General features: G+C 38.3%; 1 protein-coding gene across 1 annotated transcript in view; it reads left to right on the top strand.

The window, feature by feature from the left end:
- Window positions 1–26,104, top strand: part of LOC128861187 (zinc finger protein rotund-like) — a 113,199-nt gene that overhangs the window by 25,233 nt on the left and 61,862 nt on the right. Inside the window, exon 2 of the mRNA XM_054099141.1 lies at window positions 23,096–23,734. Coding sequence (XP_053955116.1) covers window positions 23,096–23,734 — 639 coding nt within the window. The remainder of the gene's footprint in view (window positions 1–23,095; window positions 23,735–26,104) is intronic.

The following is a 26,104-nucleotide window of genomic DNA, read 5'->3' as shown; positions in this document are numbered from 1 at the left end:
CCGCCCCAAGCATTAAAAAAGTAAACGACATTATGGCTGGTTCAAAAGAACGCTGTACGCGTTGCCAGTGTTCCGAATTACAACCAAACTTTACGAAACCAATTTTCAATACTTACTTAACAATGTGTGTAAGTTTGGTTTAATTCGGTGCAAAGATACAGTGGGTCTACGTTTTGGCATATATTTCGAGACCCTAGTCATCAATAGATATGAAAATTACCCGTATTAAAGCACTTATCAACAGCTTTCATTTGATACCCATATTGTACATACACAACCAAAGGTTAGCCGGGTCCACGTTTTGACCTATATCTCGAGACCCCAGTCACGGAGCGGCATGAAAAATACTCTGTACTAAAGCATTCACCAACAGCTTCCATTTGATATCCATGTTGTACAAACACATTCTAGGGTTACCCGGGTCCACGTTTTGGTCTCTATCTCGAGACCCAATTACGAAGCGGCATGAAAAATACTCTGAACTAAAGCATTCACCAACAGCTTCCATTTGATACTCATATTGTACATACACATCCAAAGGTTACCCGGGTCCACGTTTTGACCTATATCTCGAGACCCTATCAACCGATAGGTATTCAAACTATACGGAAACCATCTTCAATACCTATTGAACAATGTGTGTAAGTTTGGTTTAATTCGGTGCAAAGACACGGCCGGTTAGCGAACACACACAAAAAGTTGACGGGTCCACGTTTTGGCATATATTTCGAGACCCTAGTCATCAATAGGTATGAAAATTACCCCGTATTAAAGCACTTATCAACAGCTTTCATTTGATACCCATATTGTACATACACAACCAAAGGTTACCCGGGTCCACGTTTTGACCTATATCTCGAGACCCCAGTCACGGAGCGGCATGAAAAATACTCTGTACTAAAGCATTCACCAACAGCTTCCATTTGATATCCATGTTGTACAAACACATTCTAGGGTTACCCGGGTCCACGTTTTGGTCTCTATCTCGAGACCCAATTACGAAGCGGCATGAAAAATACTCTGAACTAAAGCATTCACCAATAGCTTCCATTTGATACTCATATTGTACATACACATCCAAAGGTTACCCGGGTCCACGTTTTGACCTATATCTCGAGACCCTATCAACCGATAGGTATTCAAACTATACGGAAACCATATTCAATACTTACTTAACAATGTGTGTAAGTTTGGTTTAATTCGGTGCAAAGACACGGCCGGTTAGCGAACACACACAAAAAGTTGACGGGTCCACGTTTTGGCATATATTTCGAGACCCTAGTCATCAATAGGTATGAAAATTACCCCGTATTAAAGCACTTATCAACAGCTTTCATTTGATACCCATATTGTACATACACAACCAAAGGTTACCCGGGTCCACGTTTTGACCTATATCTCGAGACCCCAGTCACGGAGCGGCATGAAAAATACTCTGTACTAAAGCATTCACTGTACTACTTCATACTCTGTACTACTGCATTGAATACTGGGGGAATTCTCTATGGCTAACTTGAAAGAAATTGCAAAAGAGAAAATATACCAAATAATGGGATATAGACGACATAGACGGATTCAAAATCAAATTAAGATGGTCGGATTATAAAAAGTAGTGGTTCTACAAGTGGTGTATCTAAATCGCATCTTTTGTGGTAATTGGGTCTGGTTTGTGTCACTCAGGAAATGCCTTCACCACCCTCCCTAGAGAGTACCAATTTTAACCATTTTCACAACTTTTACTTACTTACTACTAAAGATGCATATAAAATTTGATACAAAAGAAGCACTGCTTTAATTTTTTTGCCCAAAAATGTACATGTTTACATTAACCTAACCTAACTTTTAATTTTGCCCCGGCTTAGAAATTATTAACTGTGCCTCTACTCACTTCTCAGTAAATTTGTTCTACTGAGGATATTTTAGGGCAATTATTTCTTCCGCTCTGCTTACAAGTGTCTTCCATGTTTACATAACCCAATTTTTCATTTTCATTCACAAAAATTTATTAGTTTGCCATTTGCTCTCCCTCATACCTCTTCTAACCTTAGGCCATGGCGAATTTACTCACAGAATTCCTCTTAAATCTGGTTAGTATTGTATTCTTGATCTCAATAGCTGTAAAATTAAGTTACTAAATTTGTTAGCACAGCGCAAGGGATGGGGGGACGGTTGGACAGAGAGCCTACTGAACTGATAATTTTCGTATATTTGTTTATTGTTACCTCTTTGGCGCTGCCCGCTGTGGTAGGTGCGATGTATGGGAATTTGTGCGAAAGTTATAAGAATTGAGATTAAAAAAAGAAACAAATTTAGAACGGAATATACCATAAATATCAAATAGAAACTTTTAAAAGACTCTCTCAAAAAAGCAATATTAATTTATTTAAAAATGCCTGGAAAAATTTGACTTAAAAAGTGTACCTTAAGAAAGAAATTTGATCACAATAAAGAAGAAATATTGGACCAAAACAGTGAATTGATAAGAAAACTAATAAAATAAAATATTAATAGATAATTAAAAAGAGTAATAACTTTTTATTGTCAGTAAAACTAATTTGTAATAATAAAAAAATTAAAAATTTGTTTTACCGATAATTAGTCAACGGCTCTAATGTATTTCTTTAAGATGTGACAAAAGTTCATTTAAGTGAACTAAAAATAACGACTAATATGCGAACGCAAATATGTATGTATGTATAGGAAAACATGTCCATACATACACACATACAAGCCTGTGTAGACTCCTTTGCTATATCAGCATAAACCTACAACAAAAATAACAATCGCATTCAATGCTGATAACGCAACGCTCACAGCCATTAAATGCTCAAAGTACTAATAAAACTACAACAACAGCAACAATAATGATAACGACAATGCAAAGCTTTATAAAAAAGCAATAAAGAATTTATTAAAAAAAAGTACTCAATATGAAAATAAAACAAGCAATGAAATAAAAGTACATTAAAACAACAACACCAACAAAAACAAATAACAATAGCAATAAAATGTTAACGAAAATGCACCGTCCTTTAATATTGCAACCGACAGTAGAGTCTTGGGCTGCCAGCTGCCGAGCCATCGTCAGCTTGCCCTTGGTTGTTACCATTTCTGTTGTCGTTGGCGATGCAGTGGCCTGCAACATATGAAAAAATTCAAGCACATAAACAACATACACACAAATAAATAAATATACAAACATCCGAGAATATCGCAGAATGTGCGATGGCTATAAATGTGAATATACTCGTACACAAATACAAACACATGCGCATCCATACATACAAGTGATGGTTACCCTGTGAGAAGGCTAGCGCATACAATGGGCTCTTCCTTTCCTCTTACTTAGCTCCACTTCTTCTCTCATATTTACAACTTGTGGCGTGATTCCGGTCCTTGTCCATCTTGTTGTTGTTATACAATATTGAAAATCGTTTTAAAATCTTTTTTTCTACACCAACTCTTGGGCAGTTTGAATCAGAGGCGTTCGAAGTATCTTCTGAGATCGGCAAAATCTCTGCTCTCGAGTTTCGTGGGTGCCTCCACAGGTCATTATCCGCGAGGTATGGCATGCCGTGAGACTTGAGATTATTTTGAGTCAGTTTTTTGGAGGATTAGGCGGAATCATCTCAGAACCTTCTTCTTATATGCCCTACTCTCGCGGGACTATGATTTAGGCATCTTGGTTCTCACTTCCTTCGTACGCCTGCTGATATAGCTGGACTTGGTATCAACCTTACCTTACCCGCAAATCAGTCATCATTCGTAATCTACCATTTGCCGTTCAGAGTCGGCTTAAAACTATCGGTCTTTCCATCTATGGAAAAACATCAAGATGTGCACCACAAATAGAAGAAGGAGCTCGACCAAACTCCTAACAGAAGTGTAAGGGCCAATTATTTATTTAGTTTTTTTTTTTTAAGCTAAGGAAGCAATGTATCAGCAACAGGTCCTAAAATCTGCGCCACTATGCAAACTCTTGGCAACACTAGACAACAATACTGGTCTAATTTAGGGGTAAACCTTTTTTTTATTTTTTGACATAGTTTTCTTTTAGGCTTAAACACTTCGTCTAACGCTGTTCTAGTTTGTTACTGCCTTCTGTTTAATAGGATTTGTCCAAGATTGAAAACTATGCTTTCGTTTCTGCAATCTCCTGCTCTTTTGAATAAAATATTTTTGCCGCCAACCACTTCTCCAAATTGGGGAACGAATAGTAGTCCGAACAAAGAGGGTTCCGAGGGAGCACTGCACGGTATTGTTTATCATCGCCTCTTCATCGTTTGCGTTTTGTATTGCAGCTGCAGTGCTCGTACATCTTCGATTTCGGAAACCATACTAATACGTGGATAGTCCCGCCTCGCATTTAGTGAACGGTTGTATTTTAATGTTAATAAGCCGTTGCAGAAGCTTGCCCATCGTATCAAGGAGGCGTAGAAATGGTAGGAATCTGGTACATCAGGTTGATTTCATGACTTCGGAAGCAGCAGAAGTCTTTGTCTCTTCCAAAGATTCGAGAACACGCCTTGCTCAAGACACAATTGCATCACCCTAACAAATATCTGTTGATTTTCCAGGATTGCTTTTTTAATTCTATGTTCGGAATGCCATCTAGACAACTGCTTCAGCTTTTATAGCATCCATGCCATTTCTAGATGCTGGAATGTATGGCAAGTTGTGTGTTCTGCGCTGAAGAAACAGGGTGCGAACTATGTTTTTTAGTAAGTCAGGGTATTTTACTTACCTTAGCAATTTTTGACATCACTACTCTGTACGCCTTACTCTATACGTTTTTGTCTGCCTCGTCGCAGAGGTAATTAAGGGGTAACAGTACACGCGTAAAATAAACACGATTTTTAAAGAATTTTTTTGTATAGAAGAAAAAGGAAAACAATCACTCTGTTTGGGGAAGTTATTACTTATATACTAAAATACAAAACTACAGAGTTTGATCGAAAAATTTTACAAAATGGCGGCATTGGACACATTTTTGTAATACGGTTTCTCTTGAAGGAGCTCCGCGGCACGCAGCACAGAGGGTGCAAATTTTAATCTGGAACAAAGAAACATTTTTTTTCTTAATCTAGATAAGAATAACTAGAGAAACACGTAGGGGATTTAAAAAATATTTATTTTTGTGGAATTAGTAAGCATTTGAAGGAAAAAACTCTATTTTGGACTAAAAAAACGGCACTTAAATAATTATAACAATCGTTTAAATTAATCTATCGAAAATCCCCTACGCTCTTCTCTTAAGAAGGTTATTATACAGACGTAGTGAAAACCCTGATTAAAAATATTTAAAATTGTTTGAGTTATGCTGCGTGCCAATTTCAGAAAACGTGTTTTGAGAAAAACGCGCTTAAAGTTTGGAAATTTGGCGAAGTTGTTAGGTAGCAGTCACTAACGCTTGGTTGAAAGCTTAAAATATTTATGAAATAAACTTCGGTAACGTATAAAACTTTTTGTTCTGTATTTTAAAAGGTTCAAAGAATTTTTTAAGCTTATAAAAAAAAAATCAATTTTTTGAAATTTCTACAGTGGTGTTACCCCTTAAATGAGGCTGTTTTACTTCGCCAGATGCCCCTTTTTAGCTGCTTTCTAAGATTCTTAAAGCGAAGTAGCCTAATTTTGTGATCCGCAGCATTCCTTAGCTTTCGACAGATCCTCTTCTCTCTAAAGCATTTCACTCTTAAGTTTTTCGATGGCTTCATTCTACCAGTATGTTTGCTCCCGATAATAGCCTTTTACTCTCCGAGCCACCGATGCTATACAGCCTATCTCAATGTTTTGCACAAGCCTGTTTGTTGCTGATTCCTCCTTTTGTTCGCGCTCTATGATCTCGTTTAAATAAAAATTTTAATGGAGGTTTGTTCAGCCTTGTCGGTCTCCATGCTGGATGCAGCGATTTACTAGACGGTTCCTAACCAAAAAAATACACCACGGCACCTCATTCCTGTCTGCCACTGTATGCCAGCAGGGTTCTAGTCAAGTGCACCATACGAGGGTTGAATCAAGGATCTTACGTAGAGCGATTTCTACTTCGTTTCGAAATGAGTGCATTGAAAGAAAGTACATTTGAGTCAGTTGAAGCTGTAAAAGAGAAAGCGGCCCACGGCATGGAAGTGTAGGAAGAGCAATACCTGCTTCACTGTTCTGAGTAATGAAAAATTCGCATGGAACGTCGAGTGCTAAAGGAGGTATGCGACAGCCTTTGATTGGGGTCCAAACGAAGCACTTTCCCGCACTCACTGGGGCAACTTTTCTGGAACGGGTAGGTACCACAAGCCATTTTCATGCCAAATGTGTCATCCAAGGAATCAAGGCCCTGAGATTATGGCTACATGAACTTTTATCTCCATCACCGCGTCTTTCGGCAAGTCGGAAGCTCCTTTTCAGTGGTAGTGGCCCTTGTAGGCTGAGCACCTGCCACTACCTGATATATGGGCGTTGGTCGCTTCCTTTGCCAGCTGACATAGCAGGTATTTTGGCGCATATGTGAGTATATGAATGTTTGCGTGGTTGTACATATGTGGAACGTCTTTAAGGATACTGCAGCGACTTACAGCACGCGAATACAAGAAAAAATTGTAATAAAATGTACACTCGAGCGCAAACACACATTAACATACATATATTGTGTGTGTGTGAGTAAGGATACACATACACATGAGCACGGCATAAGTAGCAGCAGCTTAGCAAAGAGGAAGAGCTAAAAAGGATCAGTAAGCTGGAGAATAGCAAAAAAAGCACAAAACAAAAACAGAACCGAGTGAAATGAGGAAAAAATACAAAGAAAACGAAAAATCCATTGAAGGAAACGCTTGAAAGCGCGCAGGAAAAAATAAACTTTTGCGCTAAAAAGGTTGGCAGAAAAAAATATAAGAAATACGGGCATAGCGAGGCAGCGTGTGGAAAAAATAAGGTATCACACACACACATATACGCATACACAAGAATCGTATAATATAAAAAGTAGCCAAGCGAAATGGTTGTGTGTAGCAAAGAAAATCAATCTACTCGCTTGGCGGCGTTCCTCAGCTGTTTTTGCTGCCGCTGCTGCTGCTGCTGATGTTCTAGCGACTTATTCTGGCAGCAATGCGGACAAATAGACAATTGGGGAAGCATGCATACATACACATACATACATATGTACAAGTATATATTTTTTTGCTTCCCTACATATTTTTTAGATTTTCTGCTGCATTTTTTCCACTTCGCATTTTATTATTTTTTCCATGCTTTTTTGCTTGTTGTTGCAACTGTCGCTACACTCCGTTTTTGTTTGTTTGCTACGTTGAAGCGCTGCCATATTTTTTCGCTGGCGCTACAGCTGCTGATGCTGCTGATGCTGCTGCTCTAGCCGTGTTTTCCTTATGCTGCCGGTCGTTAGCGTTGACGCTTTTTATCTTAGAAGAAATGGCTGCACTGCAGCATAGAGCGCTAAGAAAAAACACTGCAACAACAACAGCGACACAAACACAAGCAATTGTAAAATGTGAATGGAGGGGGAAAAATTGAAAAACAAAAACAAGTACAAAAGCAGTGACAAGTGAAATAAAAACGGGCAGCTTATGAGCAAAAAGAATATGGGAAAGAAGCATGCGGGGAAAGAGTATCGAATAACGAGTGCCCACCGTGAATGGGCATAAAGCAGTTGAAGCAATGGGAAAAAGTAGTAGAAAAAGTGAATACCAAAATGGTGCGCAAAAAAAGTAAACTAAAATAATAATAAAAACGTTGAAAAAAAATAAGCAGCTTTAACAACAAAAACATGCACAAACAGCGACAGTAATAATGCACCGTTGCCGCTGCGACGCGCGTAGAATAATCGAAAATGTATACATACATACATACATGTATATGTAAATAATAGTGTGTGCGTACCAGTGTGCAATTTGCTATGGCGCGTTTTCCATTTCGCCACATTTCGCCGCGTTGCATTTCGTCGCGAACAGCTGCTTTGCATTTTATTGTTCTTAATTAAGAGGCGGCTCACCTCGCACACGCCGCCACGCAGCCTCTCACGCGCTCAGGGACCAGTGCACAATGTTGGAGCTGAATGTAAAAAAAAACCTGCGTGCATGTGTGCGTGTGTGCGTCGTTGAAGTAAGGTTGCATGACTTTCGTGAAAATGTTGCTATTGTTGCAGGCAGGCGTCAAAAAGTGAAAGTGCAAATCAAAGGTTGGAGAAAAAGAAGAGGAGGTGGAGGAAGTGCAAAATGTGCGTGTGGAAAAGAAGGAGAAGCAGAATGCATGAGTGAGCTAAATGAAGCATGTGGCAAGTGGAAATTTATTGGTTCTGCGTCTGTGCGTGCGAGGGGTCAGATATGCGGCACCCGCTTCACGTGGTCACTGAATGTCTGCGGGTGCAGCAACAATTGATGGAAAGTAATATGCGCCGATATAACGGAAATAATTAGTGCAACAATAACAGGTTTTCACAAAGTGTCAGTGAAGGTATTGAAGAGTGCTCGCAAGTTTGATAGGTGTGTAGGGGTTAAAAGAGTGGGATATATGAAATTCAATAAAAGTCGGCAGCCACAAAGTGAAGAATTATCAAAATTTTAATTAGAATGAAGCGAAATGGCGAATATAAAATAAAAAAAACGAAATAAAGTTGGCACAAAAATGCATTAATAGGTACAAAAATAAAATATCTTCTTTGAGTGCCAAAAGGAGAGACATCCATCTAGCCAGTGTTCTTCTAATTACTGGCAATGCCAACGCAGTTAAGCTCCTTACACTGTCATAGGAGGTTGTGGAGGGTTTAGCAGTACTGGCGCCATCGCTCGGATAACATTTAACCTTCAGCAGTTCAGTCGAACTATCATGACTGATTAGCTTGGGGAGAAATGGGAAAGGGGAAGTATGTGAAGTCGGAGAGCTAATTTTCTTGCATGTTTTTTCATTTGAATTTTTTAGCTGGCAGGCCTGTACGTTAAATCTAAGGCGTATTCTTTAAATGTAGTGGCACTAGACCAATAACAATTTTTTGTACGTTTGATGGTCACGGTGAGGTAGAAAACAAATAATGAATTCGCCTTGGTGAAATCCAATGTAGTACTGCTGTTTATATCGGGTGATTTCAAGTGAATAGACGACCTTTCTCAGAAAGTGGGAGGAGAAGCCATTCGTTGAACACTGGCGAAATTCTATCGGTCAATGGCAGCGAAACAATTCCTAGTGCCGGACAGAGAAGTTTCTAATAAGCTAATTTTGCTCAGCAGAGTAGACTTAAGACTTTTAACTGATTACTTTACAGTCCACTATAGCCTGAAATATCAATTTAACAAAATTGGCCGCTCTGAGACCATCATAGGTTGAATTTGTGTAATGGACATTCATGAAAAGAAAACTCAAAACACATTCTTTGTGAATGTCCTGCACTTGGCAGAAAAGGCCTTCGCCATCTTGGTGGTATTGCCGTGCATTCTTATAAATTATGAAACAATACACCCCAAAATATGCTAAAATTTTTAAAAAGCCTTAAAATATAGCCATAGATCTCTATTGGTCGCAGTGCGCAGTAGTCTAATAATCATACCAGTATCGGGAAGAGTCCTGCTTTGGCATTGACCCGGAAATCTCGTCATGAAATTGATCGTGCTTTACTCTTGACAGAAAAAACTTTCATCTCAAAGATGCTCTATTTATCCGATTGACGACATTATTGCATAATCTGCATATTCTACTAGCACAAAGCGATTTCAGTAGATTTATTTTAAGGGCTGCAGCATCATTGTCTATTAGCAAGGCTGCCGCTCACTTTCAGCACAAATGTGGCGAACTGCCGATTTGCAGGCTCGTTTCAAAACTAGATTAGGGGCCTAAAATTACTTAGGTAGCCTCCACAAGTTGAAATGTCATAATCTAATAGCACCACAAGGCGCCAAATAGACGTCTTGCCTTAATGAAGGCACTTTCCCAAAGAGGTGGAAGATGCAAACCCTTGGCAACAAACTTAAGGCAACAAAAAGCCTGGCGAACCAGAGTCGGACCGACCGATATCCGTACTAGAGAAAAATTCTTGAGAGAATTATATCAATTGTTGAGAGAAGCTATCAAGATAAAGGTATTTTATCCACATACCAGTTCGGCCTCACATCAAGAGAAATGCCGCTCAAGGGTGGAAGCTATCAAATGCGTGGTGCAGTTGGCAACAAAAGCAATTGAGAGCAAGAGACGGTGTGACAGTCCCGGTAGACATTTTGGCAAAAGAAATAGAGAGAGTATATTTCAGGCTATCCCAACTCGACGTTAGAAAACCGCTTTGAGACTTCAACGTGTAGTTGGCGCACAGAGTAGGTTGCAGACTTCAACTTTCATTTAGTATACTCTTATCAACTGCTATTGACAAGCTCTATCCCTCACTTACACAACCACGCTGTTGAAAATCAAAGATCCAAACTAGCTTCATCACATTTCAGTAAATTTAAAGTATATAAGCAGTTTGTGTAATTACTTTGAAGCAGCAAATAGTTTCCGGGAATGAAACTGCAAACTATAGAAACACTTTTTCTACTGACGATCGCCACTCGGCAGGCATTGACAACCCTCCGAGCGTATTTTTGCCATGAAAAATTTGCTGATAAAGAGAACCATCTAATGTGCGGAGTCAGTGTAGAACTGTATGTCCCTCCATTTGTAAGAAAAAATGAAGTGGCACACCAGAAATAGGAGAAGCTCGGCCAAACATTCTTATACATATAAATTTGTTGGTTGGTTATCAGCCGCTTTGCCCACAAATTTCTTTCTGGACGACCTGATATTTATTATGCTGGGATCAAACCAATAATCTTTGATGAAACAGTCAACATGCGAAGCACCCGAATACACCAGCAGCAATGTTGAGTTTACCGCTTAGTGTCTTTGAACTTTATTCAGCTTAGCTTAGAAATCAATCAGCTTCAATTTCGCGCAAAATATCTTTAATCTTGCTTTGCTCTACTTTTTTTGGATGAGAACTTAAACTCATTCGCAATGTATGCTCAATTGGGTATGTCATAGCTTGCTTGTGTGTATGTGTGAGCGTTTTGTTATAATTTTTTCTCATTTCGGTTTATCCTACTTTTCCATCTTCGCACATTTGTGGCTTTGCTTGCTGCTTTCTGTGCATGTGTGTGTATATATGCGTAATTTTCCTTTCATGCCGCAACGCTCATCTCGTTGTGTTAGGTCAGTAAGTGAATACACGCAATTCATATATGTATGTATTTGTGCGCTCTTGTAGGTGCCTGATGGCGTCCAGGTAATGGCGTATGCGTAATACTATCAAATATGTTGCGTATGCGTTGTGACTTTTTTCTTGTTGTTTTTTCCTTTTTTTGTGTCGGTCTTGCCTTTCAGCTCTCTAAATTAAAGTCCATCCCTTCTTCGTTTCGCTCACTCCGTGGAATTGCTTGGTGTTAATTCGAGGAGAAGGGGCGGCGCAGTGCCTTTCAATGAAAATTTTCGGAATTGTTCCGCGTGATGCAAATTTTTTTCGGATAGTTTTTGCGATGGACCAGCCTCTTTCTGAGTCGAGTATATTAGTAGGTTTTAGTTTTTAAGAGGTATCCCTTCCTTCATACTCTAGCCATCGTTTTGATTTACAAAGCGAGGACAGACAAGGCAATAGACCTTACCGATGGGGCGAATGAACGTATTGGCTGATCCCATAAAATGTATTAATAACGCTGAGAAGCGTAGCAAGCGCCAAGTTCTCTTGCGCCCTTGTGCAGAAGTGATCCTCTTCATGTTTAAATCAATCACCATAAATTTGTGATGTAAAGCAACTATGCCCATTAATATTTTGGGGGGACGACTGTAACCCCTAGAGAGTGCATCGCAGATGGCAGATAGCGAATGCTTCCCAGATATGGGTGGTAGGAGATAAATGGCATATTTCCCGCGGATCAAACTAACCCGTAGAAAGAAAACTTCGTTAAAAAACATTTAAATCTCAGCGTCTGTTCACGATGCTAGGTGTGGCTGGAGCGGGTGTCGGCCTTGAATCAAGGGGGTCGCTATATAAACGAGCTCAACGGCCCTTGCACTCATCAAACATTGACTGTTTACCTAACGCTGATGTTTAGGCATTGATCCAAATTCTAATGGAAATATGTCTCCATGGGGTAATCGGTTGATTCCTGAAAATGTACCTGCATAAAATTCAGGCGGCTCAACGTTCAGCATGGTGAACCAAACCACAGGCTCCATACTCTATGAGTAGATCACCCAATAAGCGCAGGCTGCACGTTCTCATCTTACTTGCCATTGCTGTAAGAAACTCTGGATATCCTCCCCGCGTTTCGCTTGATTTGTGTGCCGGGAACCTGCCACTCTTGCCCGCATATCGATAGAGCAGAGTCCTCCAGCCACTAATGCGGCTTTCTATGGCGTTGGACGCAGTGCGTTGCATCCTTTGTTAGCACAGTGTCGGTGGAGTGGCTTGGCCTCGCGTGCGTAGAACTTTGTGTTGCACGCTACGGATCATACCTGCGCGCATAGAGCAGAACACAACGCACGACGCTTGCGTATAGTTGTCTGCGTTTATGCTGTGGACCTCCTGCAATTAGCATCACTATTTTTAGCGGCACGGCAACTTTTTCGGCCTCTTCAAACGCGTAATCAACGCGTGTCTTGAACTAAGGTAAGCCCATTGTCGACTATCATTCGAAAGTGTACAGGTTCGGGTCTCCGTGAATGAAACACCGAATGATAAAAAATGTTTTTTCACAAGAAGGCATAAAAGTAAATTGTGTGGTTATTAACAACATCTGTTATGCTGATGACACGAAAATTATTGCGGACAGTATGAAAAATCTTCAAAGCCTTTTGGATAAGGTTGATGAATACAACAATAAATAAAATATTTACAATAATCAAACCGTGTCGATGCAAGGTGCCTCCCTAGAAAGAGTTGCCGAACTTTGGAAGTTGGATTAATGGAAAAAAATTAAAACAAGAACAGAAATGGCAAGATCAGCATTCTGCAGGCATTAAAATGCAGTTAAAAATTGGTTCGTCAAATGCTACGTAGGGTCAGTATTTTTGACTGCTGGAGTGACAGTCCTTGGCCGAATATAAATTCGGGTCATTCTGTCTACATGGATGGCCCAAAGCAGAGTGAAGAGTGGCGTCTTCCCGTGAAAGATTACCCTAAGCCTTTCTTTCCAAATTTTTTCACTGTATTGTTTTGCGCTTGCACTCTCCTTTAGGAAGCACGCCTCATCATCATCATCTTTTGGCGTCATCAACAGCTCTGTCACCAACAGCTCTGTTTGAGCTTTGGCCTGCTGCACAAAATGCCGTAACCGATTCTTTGCTGATTCCACCAGTTATTGGTCTTGAGTTTCCTCATGCAGTCTTCTAGTTCATCAATCGATTTTGATTTTGTTTTGCCTCTTGCTACCGATACTTAAGCGTCAATTACTTTTCATTGAGCGTCGTGCAGTCCATTCTTATGGTATGGCCTAGCCATTTTAGTCGATGAGCTTTGATGAACCGTACAACATTTTTTTCTCTTATAAGTTGGTACAGTTCACGGTTCCCCTATTACACCAGTTGCCATTGTTTTTGACTGCACCGGAGATTTGCTTCAACTCCCTAATACTTCTTCTTCTTTCATAGCGTTACAACGCGGGGTGCGTCAAAGCTTCCTTCAAAATGCTCCTCCAAAGCGGTCTATCTTGAGCTGTTGCTTCGTAGTTACGTATTTCCATCTTCTTAAGATCGTGTTTCACTGCGTCTATCCAACGGTTCCTCGGTCTGCCTTTGGCCTTCACGCCCATTATCTTTCCTGTCAAGGCTTTCTTCACGGTACAGTCAACAGGCATACGGACCATATGACCTAGCCATCTTATGCGCCGCGCTTTAACAAAACGCACAGCTGTCTCGTTCTGAGTTAGATCATTCATCCATTCATCCATCATCCATTATTATTGGGCCAAAGATCTTTCTTAAAATTTTTCTTTCCATGTAAGCAAGCTGAGCACAATCATCAACCTTAAGAGTCCATACTTCAGACCCATATGTTAGGATTGGTCGAATAAGAGTCTTGTACATAGTGAACTTTTGTTTGTTTTTGTCTTTTTCACTTATTGGCCACGACTCTAATCCGTAGCAACGAACTGGTCGGACTACAAGGCTCGTTCAACATATTTTATTTAAAACGTTTGATAAATGTGTAGAATCCTCTATATGCTGCTTGTTGTACTCTCTCGTCGTTTGGAATGCTTGTCATGACTTAGTTTAAAGTACAAATACGTGAAAGTTTTCATCGCCTCAAATTCATATGTTCCGATTTTATTTTGCTTTTTCTTAGTTAATTCTCAATGCAATTTTACCAGTTGCCTTTTCTATGTCACAAAAAGGATTTGATAGTGTACTAACGTTTTTACTGATTATCTCCAGTTCGTTTTGGCATCAGTTACTTTGTTTATTGCGATGCACAGCAGAAGATTAAAAATGGTTGACGAAAGCATGTCGCCTTGTCCTACTCCAGTTTGTATTGTAAAGGCCTCAGATATTCTGTCTTGTACCAATACTCTCAATTCGGTATTGCGCAGAGTCATCATTACCAAGCGCGTAAATTTTTGAGGATTCCACATCGCTTACATTTTACGGGTTTGTTCATTCTGTTTGTGCTGTCAAATGCTTGTTTGAAGTCGAGGAACATCGCGTGCCGGTTGACGTTGTGCTCATAACACCATTCCATTGACTGTTTCAGGGAAAATAGGAAGATATTAGGAAGATTCAGAAATATTTAGTGACTGCTAAGCGTAAATTAATGTTCTGAACTCAGTGACTTCCAATTCAAAAGATTTGCTTAAGTATCATCGAACGAAGGCTAAGCAGAGTATAACCCGTTTCTCTTGGATCCCTGATTATATGCAAATGGCATAGAAGATGAACGAAAATTAGCTTCTTTCTGAAAAAGAACGGGCTGACATGTCGTGTGCTACTCGCACATCTGAACTTTATACTCAAAAAATAAACACAACTGTAACGAAGAAATAACTTAAAATTTGATACCCCATTTTCTTTCTCTCTAGTCCACAACTGCTCCACACTCCCACTAAGCTGGTGTATGTTGTTGTTTTATAACTTCCAATGACATTGAATTCGAATTTTTTCCTCTAATCTCTATTTGTAGTACTATTTTCCACTACTCGAATGCCATTCGCATATTTACACACATTTACGTATGTTTGTATGTATTTACAGGCCATTCACAAATTCAATTCTAAACATTTCTGAATGAAAATATATTTTTAATTTTTGTTTTTTATTTCGTGGTGTTCTAAACTTTGAAATTTTCTATTCAATTCGATGCTGCTAGTTTTTTCAATATTTATTAAAAATCTCCATACGGCTAGACAGCATGACTGTAAAGCGTGGAAAATCGACGCCGAATACTAAAACAAGTAAACTATGCCGCTGAGCTGAAACAAAAAGCGGCAAAGCCCGTAAAAATTTAGCAAAATGTAGCGTAAACGTTTGCGTATAGCACAAAAACACTCAATAAAAACGAAAGTTCCTAAAAACGTGATATAGCAGAGTAGAAAATAAAAGTAGTAAAATTATCAAAAACAAAAAGAAAATTTAGCATTAAAAATAAAAAATTAAATAAGAAAAAAGTCAACATTCGTGAAGCTGCAACCAGCAGAAAAGGAATAACTAGAAATTTAGCCGCAAAAAGAATACAAAAATCGTCAACATCAAATAAAATACTGTGCTGAAATCCCCGAGCTAAGCGTGGTATTAAAAAAAACAAGAAATATCAGAAAGATTTTAAAAAACTTGGATAAAAGGAAAGGACTCGTGATAAAAAGTAAAATTTGAATTTTTTTGAATAAATAAAAGCATTCAGCTGAGAATGTCAGTACGTAGATATGTAAACAATCTACTGGTGTTGCAACCAAAAAAAAGAAAAAAGTACGCTAAATAAAACTAAACAAAGAGCTGCGCCTAAAAGTCAAATAAAAGTAAGAAGAAATGCGAAATAGTGCAAAATAAGTAAGAATATAAAAAAATGTTAAAATTAAAAAGTAAAAAATATTCGCAATCAAAAAGTTCCTAAGCGCCAGTGCAAAAGGGCACGTGCTCATACACATGCATACATACATCCACATATATGTTGAAGTTAAAAGTTTTGTTTACAAAGTTTCAAAGCAAAATAATAACGTAAAGAAATATATGAAATGCGCATGTATGAGTGAGTCAGTGAAAATAGAAATTAAAAAAGGAATTACCCACTACCAACACATATTTTCATGTGTGTATGTGAAAAAAAAATGTGCGACGTAAATGCCTGAAAGCAGACAAAGTCTAAAAAGCGAATGTTACAGTTAAAAAAAAAAAGCAAAAAAAAAAATTAAAATATGAATGAAAATTTGGGAAAAAAGCAGCAACTGGAAAGCTACGTTTAGACAAATTCAAATCACAGGTAGCGGATATGTAAAAAAATAAGTAACGCGAAAAAGGAAAGAAAGCAAAATTTAAATGAAAAATAAAGGTCAAAAATGACAATACATTGGGTTATAAAGCAAGCAAATAAAATAAAACTAATGCGAAAAGGGGAGTAAAATAGGCGCAAAAAAATAAGTTTTGCAAAAACGCGGAAAGCTAAAAAAGTAAAAATAATAAAAAAATTATAAAATGACAGAAAAGGCCAGTGAAGTGAAAAGGCAAAGAAGAAATGTGGAAATAATTTTAAAGAAGTGGTCAAAAAGTTATTGTAAAAATAGTAGCAAAAATTTTCAAGTGAAAAGTATGCACTGTGCTTTGAAAAACAAAACATAACAACAACAAAAAATAGTTAAATGGCGAAGAGCAGAAAAAAATGCATTTTAATGATCTACTTATATTGCACTAACAGTACTCACTAATGGAGGTTTTACGAAGTAAGTGAAGGTAATGAAAAATGTTAATCAAAAAATAATAAAAATAAGTCAAAGAATAATTAAAACCAGGAATAATGAAAATCTATATGCAGCAACATAACTAAGAAAAAAGTTAAAAATAAGGAGAGCAAAAAAGTATGAAAAATAGGCATAGAAATATTTGAGATTAATATATTACAAATTAATCAAATAGTAATATTATAAAAACTAAGAAAATCCAAAATTAAAACAAAAAAAAAAAAATTATCATAAAACGAAGTTATATTTATAAAATAATACAAATACTATAAAAATATATTAACAAAAAATATTGATAATAAAGGGCTGAGCAGGAAATGCAGTGCTGGAAGTCATTACGAGTCTAAAGCCATTGAAATAGCCTTTAAACTGTCAAAGTGTGAAAACTAAGAGCACAAAATGTATTTTAATAACTAACTAACTTCGCTATGATATCCCTAAATAACGAAAGTTCCTAATTATTTAACAAAAGTAAACAAATCTCAAGTAAATTGAAGGCAAGAGTTTATTACGAATAATCCATAGCAGCATGGCTGAGCAAGAAAGTAATTTCGTTCTTCGGTAAAGAAAAGATATCATTACTTTTGCTTTGAATATGGCTAAAAAACTAATCCTAAAGTCGGTGCGGGGATCTATAAGGCAACCACGAAAATATCTGAACCAATGGGCAAATAGCCTTTGTCTGGCGTCTTTCAGGCTGAAATTCAAGCGATTTCAATCTGTGCGAGAGTAAGTCAGCCATTGGGAAGTCGCACAAGACCTCCGTCATGCGAAAAAGCCTTTTAAGACCTTTTACCTACGATAGGGAATTGTATAGCCTGCGTAAAGTAGGCATCCGGAAAATAGTAAGTTTTCTGACAGGTTCCTATTACAAAAATTACCATCTCTCGAAAATGCACATTCGGAATGGGATAGAGTGTAGACCACAAGGCATGTCTTGTGCAAGACAAGACTGCACATTTTACACCGAGGTAAAATTTGTTCGAATGGGTGCGATATTCTAAAATTTCTTCGCAAGGCAGAAAATTTACTGAAAGAATTTAGCTTTCAATCAATTGCCTTTCTGAGGCTGGGAACTTCCAGGGCAAAACAGAACCTGATGTAATACATTTAGCGTTGTAGTGCCAGTCGGACGCCACACGGACACCCCCTCAAACACTGGAATAAGTGTTAGACATCCAGCTCCATCGATAACTAATATTTTTTACATAAAATCTAGTCCAAGCAATCTGTTAGGTCGAAGTGTCGGCCATTGGGCAAACTACAGATACTAAAATTATTGTCATCTGAACATGGGGTCTACTTACAGTTATTTTGAAATAGTTTAAAAAAATCAAACCTCTCCTCGACTTACACCAGAAGTGTGGCTGTAAAACATTTTTCGCTTCAAAATGCGCTTCCTCAGCTGACCTCATAATTTGATGAAAACGCTTTCCACGTATGCATTTGTTTAGGTCTGGAAACAGATGGGCAGAAGTCACTAGTGGCCAAATCTGGTGAATACGGTGGACGCTCCAACAATTCGAAAAACAAATTTAATTCATGGATTTTACCTATTGTGACACAGTGCATTGTTCTTATGAGAAGAATTTTTTTAGGCAAACTGGGTCTTTTTCATGAATTTTTTCCTTCAGCTGGCCTAAAAGGTTACAAAAACATTCAGAATTTATTGTTTCCACGGTTTGCAAGTAATCCACAATTAAAATTCATTTCGCATACCAAAAAACACCTTCTTGACCGATTTCTGGACACAATTTCTGAAAACCAATACTTCACTAAAAATTTTGCTTAGACTGCCGAATGAGATGGCAAGGGATTCTATTAAATCCCTTTCAGTTACCTGACGATTTTCCAATACGATTATCTGTATTTTTTCTGCGATTTCTAGTGTTGTTGCTGTTTTTGAACGACCTTGAGGTAGATCGTCTTCAAGGCTTGTATGACCACGTGTTTATTCAGCAACCCATCTTTTTACCGTAGTAAGTGATATCGAAAAGACCTTATAACTTTCCACATTCGTTCATAAATTTAATTTTTTCCATTGTAGAAATTACTGCCACACGTCCATACAAAATACGAAGAATGAATTGTAAGATTGAAATAAAACTTCACATAGGTTCATACAAGTATGAAGAGTGTACCAACAACCAATAACAACCTTTATCGAACCGCAAAACTTATGGAACAACCTGGTGTAAGGTGGCACAAAATTAATCACCTTATAGGAAGATTTGAGCGCGTAAATGTCAAAATAAAGATTTCCATCATCAAAAACGAAATCGGGTGATTAATTTTGCGCCACCTTATCTTTACTTATCGCCTTCAAAATAAAAGTCTCTATCCCTGCAATGCTTTATATGGGTATTCCATTTTTCAAAATTGTGAGAAATCTGCTTCTGGCAGCTTCTTCAGGAGAGGTGGCATTTGCATTTCATTTCCCGTACTCAAATCGTGTGCTTTTTTCACGATCAAGTGAAGCCAAGTACTTGTCGACCTGATCTTTCCAACGCAGAGGAGGTCTTCCTCTTTCTCTGCTACCACCAGCTGGTACCGCACCGAATACTTTCAGAACCGGAGCGTTTGTATCCATTTGGACGACAAGAACTACCCAACAAAGTCTCTGGATCTTTATTCGCTGTGCTATGTCTATGTCATCGTAAAGCTCTTACAGCTCAACGTTCCATCGCCTGTTGACGTGGAAAGGTTCAAAAATCTTCCGCAGCATCTTTCTCTGTGAAGTCTCCCTTGTGAAGCCTTTGCTTTCTGAAAAATTCACTCTTTGGTAAAGTTTTCAAGCATCTGGGGAGACATCCAAATTAACCTTTAAGGCGCAAATGGTGGCGCTTTATTCAGGTTATTTTTCTCAGTCCAATACCTATAAACATTGAAAGAGTTCAGGCAGACAGCAGGGTAAACTTTTGGTGCCCAAATCACCGAATCGAAATGGGCCTGCCAATTGACCGCCTCTTTCATGGGCTACTTCTGGTAGAAATGTAGGCGAACTTATTTTCTTGCCAAGCCATAATAAAAAAAAAATAAAAAATATAATAAAATAAAAATTCATATCGTATTTAGAAGCACAACTTTAGTATTGTTAGCTTTTATTTATATATATATGTTTAGAGAGCAATAACAACTAAACGACAAGGAGGAAATGAAATTCTCCAATGAAAAATGTGGAGTTCCTAAAAACGTACAAGAGCAAAAAAATAACAAATAGTTCAAACGCACTGAAAAAGTTCCTAAAACGCAAACATATCACAAACTCACATAAGCAACAAAAATGTTAACGAAAAGTCGAGTCTAAAATAACTTCCAAAGCAAAAAATAATGCTTTTGCTTCATATGTGGCAGAGGTCCACACAGCATTCAAACATAGTCTGGTTATTCTCCTTTAACCAAAATAAAAAATTTAAGTAAACAAAAAGCAACACAAAACCAAAGTGCAACAGTTTGGCAAATGCAGCTTGAATACCAAAGCGCGCAATCTAATCTCAACTAACAACAACTAATCTGTACGCGAGTGTAGCAAACACAATTTAGATGACCAACTAAACATTTTGTACTGGCAAGAAAATATTGTATTTGCCGCCGTTTTAGAGTTGACGCAGGAAAAGTCGCGTAAACTGTGAAATGTTTAAAGACAGATACAGAAAGGAAACGCGCAACCAAAAACCAGCAACCAAAAAAAAAAACAAAAAAGTTGCCTTTTCTGAGTGAAAAACTTTTCAACTTTTTATGCCGAGCTTCGTGTGCCAAACGAAAGTGAAACTTCTACTTTGTGAGTTGTTAAAAAGTTGCTGCATACTTGAAGGCGCGCAAGCAAGTACATATCTAAGCCAAAAATAACAATGAATATGTCACCCAGCTCAATCAACTGTTGCGTCGCAGCATCGCCACCATCAGCGACTATTTTGCGTCGCACCGACACGCAGCGCCTTTTGTCTCTTACTGCCAACCAAGAGGCTGTTGCAAAGCCAGAGTTGGCCTGCATTCGGCGACACAAACGAATGTGCAACAAGGTCTGCGAAAGTCCACCAATGCCACGTGGTGGCTCTACATCTCCATCACTGCCGCCGCCAGCACAGCGAACACCAACACCAACACCAGGACCGACGCCAACGCCAACACCATTCCTCATGCCCGCCGATTTCTACAAGAGTTTACTAGCGAGCGCCGCAGCTTTACAGCAGAAACAACAGCAACAACAGCAGAAACATCAGCAAAAGCTATTCGAGGATGAAGTGCAGTATCAGCGCGTAGAGCATGAGCGTAGAACGTCAGCTGCTGCCCAACGCTACCCACTGCAACAGCAGTGTCCGCATTCACCCAACGCCACACATTTCCCGCGCAATTTGCTCTTCTCTGCTGCTGCTGCTGCGGCCGCAGTTCAACGCAGCACCGCTGCTGCAGAGCTGCTCCCCGAGGCGACTGGCGATTCGAACGGCAGCGCAAGTGGCAGTAATCATGTTAGTTGGTGACAAGTATTTAATTATTTGTGTGCATATATAGATTCAATATAGTCGAGTGGGTCAACTAATTTTATGTGAAAGTTTAGCGACAAGAGAAATTTCTACTAAAAAATTGCGTTACTACTCGTACGTGGTAATAGAATATAATATTAGTCGATGAAGCCTTACAGTATATTTTGTTAAATTTGTGAGCCTTAACTTAATGAAATATAAGTAAATATATGCCAAATTGATCATAAAATGAATTAATGCGTTCAGTAAATGACACTTATGGTTTACATAAGCAAAGTTCTTATCAGAATTCTAAAGAAAACTGATGCTTAAACATTCATGATCAATCTCGTCAATTTATTAGTTAGCTGTTGTCAAAAAGTGTCTTATTTACTCAATTATTCCACCATTCCGTCAATAGCACTGTATTTTCGAGTAGTGAAGAAGAGGATTTTCGTTATATAGCTTCCAGCAAAAAGAAAGAGGGAATATTATTTCTGACTCTGAAACGAAAAAGAATTAGATGCTATTAATAAATCTTGCAAAGAAGAAATCTCCATCGAAAAGGCTGCTGATGAGACTTTGTAGAAAACATTGAAAGATGGTAGAGATGTAGATAGATTACCAAGTTACACCGCATTCAAAGAGAACTATACTAAACTCCATATTATGCTTGGTTCGGTAAGAAGTTCCTTCAAATTGAATATAGTTTTAAAATAAAACACATCAAAATTTAGACTCTTCAGGCTTCACTATTTCTGTCAAAAAAAAAATAAAAATATGGAAAAATAATACCATTTAAATATCCACCAATGAGCACGTCTCTTGGCGGCCGCCGTAGTCGATTGGGTTGGTGCATGACTACCATTCGGAATTCACAGAGAGAAGGTAGGTTCGAACCTCGGGGAAACACCAAAAATGAAGAAAAAGTTTTTTCTAATAGCGGTCGCCCCTCGGCAGGCAATGCAAACCTCCGAGTGTATTTCTGCCATGAAAAAGCTCCTCATAAAAATATCTGCCGTTCGAAGTCGGCTTGAAACTGTAGGTCTCTCTATTTGTGGAAAAACATCAAGACGTACACCACAAATAGGAGGAAAAGCTCGGCCAAACACCATTATATATATACATACCTATATAATGAGCACGTCTACAAGTAAAATTCGTCCAACGGGCGAACAGTCGATTAATGATTGTTGTTCAGCAACACTTTGTGCTACAGCAACAGTATTCTCAACAGAAAGTCCAGTTTTTGGTCAGACAGTACGTTTTCTATGCTCGACAGAACCAGTTTCTTGAAACTTTTTCACCAACCTTTGAATTGTCGACTCATTTATTATAATTTCCCCAAAACAATCACGAATTTTGCGTTAGTTTGTCCTTAAAGCTCGACCATTTTTCTAATAAGTTGCAATAATTTTCACTCGTTGCGCTCTATCGTGTAAAAATCTACCTCTATCCATTTTACAAATGTCAAAGGTGACATAAAAAAAATTACCGTCGTTAAAGTATTTACTACTGACATTAGGAGTCACTTTTGAATGACCCTTTAATAATATTATTGAAAGTAAAGTACTGCGAAGCGCCTCACATGACGAAATTCTGCAAAATATGAAATATTTCTCAAAAAAATAACCACAAATATTTAGTCTATAACTTTTTTTTAGTTTTCTACTTAATTTGTAAATATTTTTTTTATTTTCTTCTCTTCCGCTCCGTTCAACGCAGAAGCCTAGCAATTATTCGTGGCCCTTGGCAGCTGTCACACCACCTACAATAGCGAATGCCATAGCCACTCAAGGCGCAACAATAACACCGACCAGCACAAACAGAGCCACTAACAATCAATCGGCACAAAATCATATTTCTTTGCTGCCGTCCTCTAGTTCGGCCGCACCGACACCTCCCGTCGGCGGTTTAGATTTGCATGCAGCGGTTGCTGGTGAAGCCACACACAGTTTTGACGGCACACTAAAGTCACCCGATCAACAACAAACGGCGGCGGTACACTCACCTTCATCGCAGCAGCAACACCAACAGCACCAGCGACATTCAACCACTGCAAATCATCTGAGTAGTCAGCAACAACACCAACAGCAGCAGCAGCAATCACACGCACTACAAAGTTTGCATTCCTCCGCCTCGACGCCCAGTTCGCCCACAGCGGCCAGTGCCGCTGCAGCTGCAGCAGCAACAGCGGCCGCAGCCGTTGCCGCAACCATGCCCATCGGTGGAGTGCAGGGCCAAAATCCCACGCAGGGTTTGGTGCATTGGATGAGTGCCGTTATGGCTGAGCATATGACTGGGCAAACACATCACGATCCGACGGCAGTGGGTATGCATTACATGTGGAATGGTAATGTGGATGTAAGTACATACATACAAACCTATATTGCGAGTTTTCTGCATATGCAGGTGTGTGAGGGACCTTCATTTGCATGTTAGTACGTAAAAGATGTGCACGAAATTGGAAAAAAATTTAATAGCAGTCAATGCATTCCTAAATGAGAAGTCAATATTCCTATTTATGTTGTTCATAAAATCATTTTTAGTTTTTGAATTTTCTATACAAATTACAACTGTTGATGAGCTCTACTTAGTAGTGTAAAAACGAAGGACCTTCTCTCCTCAACTAGAAAGCGTCCAAACAGTTCAAGGCTTACAATTCACCATTTTTCTGTCCTATCTTGATTTCTTATTGCGTTTAGCCAGTCCTGCGCAAATAATATCGATAATATAATCCAATGCGGGTGCTATTTATTTAATGTTATAACATTTAAAAATACTTTTGACTTATTTACAAACCATGAAGAATTTCAAATATGAAATAGTATTTTTCTAAAGGTTCTTGTTTATTTTTCTTTTAAATTATTTCTATTTTAAACTTACGCTCCACGCAAGTTGCACCACATACTTTTGATGAGAAATTTTTCTCCCGCTGCCATCATAAAGTTGCTCCCAATGATTCACAACTTTTCTCTACTTTTTGTGGGAAATTCACAAAAATCTTTAAACAAAATTTTATGAAGGAGAGATGGTGGCGGATTGAAGCGCACGAAGTGTTTAACTTTTATCACCAGCAAATCGGTAAAAGTCAATAGGAGTTTAGGATGTCCCAACAAAATGGTGTGGACGCGAATGGATTCTGGATAAACCACTACTTCAACCAACCAACCAAGCCTCGAAAGCAGAAGGACTAAAGAATGGATACGAAAAAATAGTCGATTGTGCTTACTCATCACTTGCATCACTTGCGTAAAACTAACTGTAAATGCAAAATGAGTGCACTCATTGTATTAATAGTGTTTGTTGTCATTAATAATTTGCTTCATTGACTTTTCGTAACTTCTAAGCATTCTTCAAAATTTGTTCGGTTAAGTGTGAGCTTGCGGAGAAAATTGTGTGCAGAAAGCAAGAAAATGGACGTTTATCAGACAATGCCATAACAAACAATCCGAATAGTCCGAAAAGTATTCTAACTTATATGTTAAAAAAGTTGAATAAAACTTTGTCAGTGAAATGAAAGCCTGGCAGTGGAAGAAAAAAGGATTCGCATCGGAAACAAAAGCCAAAGAATAGTGCCACTATTTCGAAAAAAACTGACCTTTCTCTTCGAGAGACTGCAAACCAAGCCCGTATGTCGGACGGTTATATCTAAGAAGTGTGCAAAAATTTAGGCTTACGATCATGTAGAAATATTGTGGGACCCAACCGAAATGATAAACAAAATATGAGTGCTAAAACAATTGCGCGAAAATTGTACCCGCAAGACATCCATAAATATGGTTGGTTTCTTATGGAACATGAAACATTTATCAAAATAGACTTTAATCAGATTCAGGGCGTTTAATTGTATACCAGGAGCCTTTAAGCTAAAAGTGTTGGACAAGTTCCTTAAAAAAATATTTCGTTTAGCAAGCCATCTGCTAGTGTACATAGTATGAAAAGCAAGACGTTCATTATCATGGGACTATAAATTTAGAAATTTATAAGAAGGAGTGTTTTCAAAAACATTGGCTGATATTCATGAAACCACTTAAAGGCTCTGTTCTGTTACGGCCTGATTTAGCATTGTGTCATTATAACCGTATTGCCATGAAATGAATGAAAATCAAAGGGTAAATATCGTTCAAAAGGACCACAACCCACTAAACTGTCCACAATTGCTACCCATTGAAAAATATTAGGCTATTGTTAAAAGAAATTTGCCCGGCACTACTGCAAACTATTAATTTTCTTAATCCTGCGTAATTCTTAGACCCTCAGTATGAATTACATGAGAAATGCCCAATTAGCACGAGAATTCAACGAGATTACGAATTCTATTTTGCTAGATTTTTCTTTGCCCAAGGATGAGTTTTCTAAATTATTGGATTCAATTAAATTTTAGTGTTTTCTGCACTTTAGTTTTAAGTCGTCGGTTTAGTCCGTAACTTAAGACGTTTTGAAACTAAATAAATAATAAACTGTGCCAGTATAGAGTTAAATGCAACTAGAGTTGGGTTTCGGGAATTTCCCGACGGGAATTCTCGAGAAATTCTCGATATTTTTCCATCCCGAATCTCGAGAATTGAAATTTTTAGCATTTCGGGAAATCCCGAATCTCGAGAATGTTTCAAGATTTCTCGAGAAATCCATTTTTTTTTTTTAATTTTTGTTGTCAAATATTAAGAGAAAAAACAATTCTTTCAAAAGCAAAAGAATACACATACATATGATTAATACCTGGAAACACCA

This window comes from Anastrepha ludens, chromosome 2 (assembly GCF_028408465.1).
Source record: "Anastrepha ludens isolate Willacy chromosome 2, idAnaLude1.1, whole genome shotgun sequence".
In the NCBI taxonomy this organism is placed as follows: domain Eukaryota; kingdom Metazoa; phylum Arthropoda; class Insecta; order Diptera; family Tephritidae; genus Anastrepha; species Anastrepha ludens.
This window is presented reverse-complemented; position numbering and strand designations above follow the sequence as displayed.